The sequence below is a fragment of the Trematomus bernacchii genome, unplaced genomic scaffold (genome assembly GCF_902827165.1).
Source record: "Trematomus bernacchii unplaced genomic scaffold, fTreBer1.1, whole genome shotgun sequence".
In the NCBI taxonomy this organism is placed as follows: domain Eukaryota; kingdom Metazoa; phylum Chordata; class Actinopteri; order Perciformes; family Nototheniidae; genus Trematomus; species Trematomus bernacchii.
The window spans coordinates 653,662-658,832 of NW_022987910.1; the positions used below are offsets into that span (position 1 = coordinate 653,662).

A 5,171-nucleotide genomic window follows, 5' to 3' on the forward strand; every position below is an offset into this window, starting at 1 on the left:
ATAAAGGAAACACATGTAAAACTTTTTTAAATAAGAAGCATTTCGTTTTTTAGCCCTACGATTTAACTCTGCTGACACCTGCGAGCTCGCGATACTCTGGAGCGCGTGGGCGGTGCAGTGAGTGGTGGGAGGAGTGGGGGGGGGCATTGTCATGGAAACTAGACCACCGCCTCGCTATTGTCTCGCGCTCTGCCAAGTTTATTATAAACACTGCGCGAGCTGCAGCGCGCTGTCAAACGGAGAGAGACAGCAGCGCGAGGAGCAGTCCAGAGAGGAGAGCCGAACAGAGACAACAGGAGAAAGTGAACAAGAAGAGTGAAGAGAAAAACATCTGGATTATTAACCGAGAAATATAAAAAACAGTCCCGTCACAGTGAGATATAAAACTGACAGGAGTTCAGTCCTGGGAGATACTGGAGAGACATACCGAACAATATTCCCTGCAACTCCTCACTTGAAGACGGCTGCAGACACACCCGAGCCCCTCTGCTCACAGTTATTTGCTTTTTTGTTGGCAAACCGGTAGTTTGCACCGGTTCTTCTCCATGTATAAAATGGATTACTCCTACCTGAACTCATATGATTCCTGCATGGCGGCCATGGAAGCTTCGGCCTACGCGGACTTCAGCTCCTGCAGCCAGGCCAGCTCCTTCCAGTACAACCCGATCCGGAGCGGACCCTTCTCCAACCCGGGCTGCACCCCCCTCAGCACGGCCAGCTGCACCCTGGGAGCCCTGCGCGAGCACCAGCCCACACCCTACTCCTCAGGTAGGAGCCCCCTCTCCTGAGGGTCTGCGGGGATATACACAATGTTAGAGCAATGATATAAATGTTTATGTTATTCTGTCGTCTCCATAATTTTTCTGGCTTGATGCTGAGCTGTGACACATTTTAGACGTTAAGCAAACAGAGGGGGGAAAAGAAAATATGGAACTGTGATTTTCTTTTTCGTTATTATCCAAATTGTCTATATCGTTAAAAGCCTAAATGGTTTTACATGGATTTTATCTTAATGCACTTAATTTGTCGTTTAGAATAAATTACGGCAAATGAATTAATGGAGAAAGGCAGTTTAATGGTAATTCCGTTAAATGCTTTATTTATTTTATATGATGACTTAAAATATATATATTGTTTAAGGTGAAACATCGTCTATTAATGTGAGAAATGGCATTGATATGCATGTATGCGCCAATTTATAAAGAAAATAACGTATATGCTGATAATAATAATGACAATTATAATAATAATAATAATAATAATAATAATAATAATAATAATAATATACATTTTCTAAGAGAATAATCGAAAATAGCTTCGAATCCCACACACTTGCCAGAGGCCCGCCTAACGGACACATTATTTGGGTGGGAAAATGTTAATTTGCCTGAATCATAATTGTGTCCAATTCTTACATTTTAACTATTTATTATTTTAAACTCATTATGCAAATGTTTTTATTATTTTTGCAGTTTGCAAATCGCATGCATTGATTTAATTCCGTAAAGAACTGCAAACATTTGTCACCCTGTTCTCACTCCCATCAAAACAAACCTATCGATGATTTCTTTCTCAGAGCAGTGAGGTTCTTTTCTGATCGAGTTAATGTGACATTTAACAAGCTTACAAATACACGGAAATTCTCGTTTTATGTTTCTTGATATTTCCATTATCCGTGACCTTACTCCATAATAACCTACATAGATTTGAATTGCAAACTGACATTTATACTGTCGGATTTTAATTCAAAACATTTTATAAATCCGATCAACAGGCCTAAATTATAGTTGTTTATAGCCTGTAATTAATTTGAGACAACATTTGGCTACATTATTCTGTATAAGGCTACACAATTTAACCAGCGATCAGCGTTTTCTTTATTGTTTTATAAATGTGGTCTGTAAAGGGCATTCAGCCTATTATATATTCTCATTGGCTTTGAAAACAACCCTGCAAACAATTAGTCAATAAAATAAACCGGCATCCACAAACCAGTAACTAAAGCATAATTTGACTTTATATATAAAAAAAAAAATGTTGACGAGTTATACGGGTTCTCCATCATTTACGCAGGCCCTCTGCGCTTGGTGAACGTTCAAATGTTACTATTCCATTAACGGATATCATTTTTCCCGTACAGTCCCTTACAAGTTTTTCTCGGACCCCTCCGGCCTGAACGAGAAGAGGAAGCAGCGGCGCATCAGGACCACCTTCACCAGCTCCCAGCTGAAGGAGCTGGAGAGGGTCTTTGCCGAGACGCACTACCCGGACATCTACACCCGGGAGGAGCTGGCGCTAAAGATAGACCTGACCGAGGCAAGGGTTCAGGTGAGAGTAGCAGCCTTTATTCTTCTGCTTTCTTAAACATGAAGAGAGTTTCAGGTAGAATAAATTAAACACAACTTAAGCAAAGGAAAACTTTAGAGCTATCTATCTATCTATCTATCCATCTATCTATCTATCTATCTATCTATCCATCTATCTATCTATCTATATCTATCTATCTATCTATCCATCTATCTATCTATCTATCTATCTATCTTTCTATATCTATCTATCTATCTATCCATCTATCCATCTATATATTTATATTTCTATATCTATCTATCTATCTATCTATCTATCTATCTATCTATCTATCTATCTATCTATCTATCCATCTATCTATATCCATCCATCTATCTTGTGTAGTTTCTTACACATGTTAACTGTATATCTGTCTTTTTTTTACAGGTGTGGTTTCAGAACAGGCGTGCTAAGTTTCGTAAGCAGGAGCGTGCAGCCAACTCAAAGGCCAACAACTCAAACGGCACCACGGGCAGCAGCTCCAGCAGCAGCTCAGGAGGGAAGAAGGGCGGAGAGCTGAGATCTTCATCCGATGATGACGAGTCCAAAGAGTCTACCTGCAGCCCCACGCCTGACAGCACGGCCTCCCTGCCGGGCTCGGCAAATGGGAACATGGGCAGCCCTGCCAGCCTGAGCCCCAGCCCGGCTCCTGCCAACAGCGGCTACATCAACGCCTCCAACTCTCCGGTGCTGCAGGGGCTGAAGCCGCCCAGCTGGTCCAACCTCGGGCCCTCCAACCCAGCCGTGGCCCAGCCCGCCGCCCAGACTCAGGAGATTCTGAAGGCCTGGCAGCCGGCAGACAGTATGACCGGGCCCTTTGCCGGAGTCCTGTCCTCCTTCCACAGAAAACCCAACCCCAACATCAAGACGAACCTGTTCTGAAGCCCAGAGGAAGAGGAAATGAGAAACAAACATTATGCTGTCCACTGGAACAGTGATGAGTTTCTAGCTTTTGTTGAGAGTCAGGACTTACCCACATTATAACGCTGAATTCACAGGTGTAGTCTGCTATAGTTCAGAAAGGCCCTTGGTTCTTTTCTATAAAACTATCCCGTCAAATTCAAAGCTCACATAGTAAAGTCAAAGGTCAGGTCACCATCTCTAAACATATTATGCAACTGCTACTTCAAAACTCGGGACATGGTCCATTTCCTTCCTTCTATAACTTCCTTCAATCATTTTTAATTTCATCCACAAATCCATTCATACGTCCTCAGATAACCCTAAAAGACACGATTTAATGATGGAACGCTCTTTATGTACAGGCTCTGAAACAGCGCAAACGTTCCTACACAGTCTCGTTTCCTCTTCGTCTTTTCAGTCACACATAAACCCACATTCCCACACTCTCTGCATTGCAGCAGAGCCTTGGACAGCCTGAGCAGCGGCTCAGGAAACAAAACAAACAAACTTTCACCCTCAAGCACAACTCGACACAGTCTCCCAGCAGAAGGGAACAGGGTCCCCTTAAATCTCTTTGCCGAGCAGAGCAAAGCACCCCACAAATCCAATTAGAGCAGCAGGCTCCTAATACAACACCTCCCCAGTTCACCCCTTCCTCTTTACTGTATCAAGTCCTGACTCTCCCTCTACCATCCTCAATGTGAAGCCCCTCACTGGTCCCTTCCCTTCACTCCGGCCTTTCTCTATCAGACAGTGGGCACTTTGTTTAAATTAATCAAGCGAATGTTGAGGGAGAACTTAAGGCACGGTGCCGTTTCCTGCCTGTCCTCTTGGTGGAGAGGGGTGAACGATGTGATAATACACAGAGCAGAGTTTACCCACAATCTAATTCAAACTGACTACAACTGGTTTCTCACTTTCATCGCTGACTGAAGAGTTTTCTCCTGCTGGAGATTGGAAAGCACTGAGTTTGTTGAGTCTGTTTTACGAACTCAAACAGACCTAAAACCCCTCACTGACTTTGACTCTCTCATGAGTTTTCCATTAACTCTACAAAGGCTGACAAATATGGGACGATTTTCTCCGTAATGCAAAGCAAGCCGGTCTAATGTTGGCAATATAAAGAGAGATGCAGACGGTTACGGGACTTTTCTACTGTGTATCCATTGATTCCTCGATTTTGTTCCCGTTTACGTCCATCCTTTTTTGCAAAAAAGCAGCTGTTTGTTCTTTCTCTCACCTTGCGAAATTGCTTGTGTATCACCTATCTTTCTTGTTGTAGCTAATCACTGAAACAAGACTGATTTCAGAGCGGACCTTTTTGAAGAAAGACTCCAGAAATCTACTTAAAAAGGGGGAAAAAAACATGTATTTATTAATATTCTTTATTATGTCAGTGAGGAAACCCACACATTTCTTTGAACTGCTCCATGACATTTTGTGACTGTAAATTAGTAATATAATAAATATTAGGTAGCTTTTTGTTGATTTCTCTCATGTTGCTTTAAAGAGTTATTTCATTGCGGAGCATCAGACCGACACGTCCATGAAAACTATGAATCAACAGAAGCTCTAGTGAATGAGAAGTTATAGCACTACTCTGAATATTCTAATAAACATTATGGAAGCACTACGTGACGCATTTATGATCTGGTTTCTTGTGTGTAACAAAGTGATGAGAGTGTTGTGTGTTATGTGCAGACCACAGAAACTAACAAATCTGTTTTCATGAACACTGGAAGGACATGCCCCTGAAATCATGATTAAATAAAAACTGAAATGACTGTCATTTATTTACCGTACACTCTTTCCCTTTCCTGCTATGAGGCACGTCTACAGCTCACAAACCATTACTGTCACATCCTCTCAGCTTTCCCTGCAGACAACAAAAAGAAGAAAAATTAGCAAATGTAGGAAAAAAG

The 5,171-nt window shown here is 42.1% G+C and overlaps 1 protein-coding gene across 1 annotated transcript; it reads left to right on the plus strand.

The window, feature by feature from the left end:
- Nucleotides 1-328: 328 nt before the first annotated feature.
- phox2a (paired like homeobox 2A) lies at nt 329-3,247 on the plus strand. The gene is made up of 3 exons (XM_034115306.1): nt 329-768; nt 2,141-2,328; nt 2,734-3,247. Exons 1-3 carry the CDS (start codon nt 546-548, stop codon nt 3,226-3,228), a joined length of 906 nt encoding a protein of 301 aa, XP_033971197.1. The 5' UTR covers nt 329-545; the 3' UTR covers nt 3,229-3,247.
- Nucleotides 3,248-5,171: the final 1,924 nt, after the last annotated feature.

Coding starts and splice junctions, on each gene's coding strand:
- phox2a (XM_034115306.1), top strand. CDS start 546: ATGTATAAAATGGATTACTCCTACCTGAACTCATATGATTCCTGCATG. Junction 769..2,140: donor GCCCACACCCTACTCCTCAG/GTAGGAGCCCCC, acceptor TTTCCCGTACAG/TCCCTTACAAGTTTTTCTCG. Junction 2,329..2,733: donor TGACCGAGGCAAGGGTTCAG/GTGAGAGTAGCA, acceptor TTTTTTTTACAG/GTGTGGTTTCAGAACAGGCG.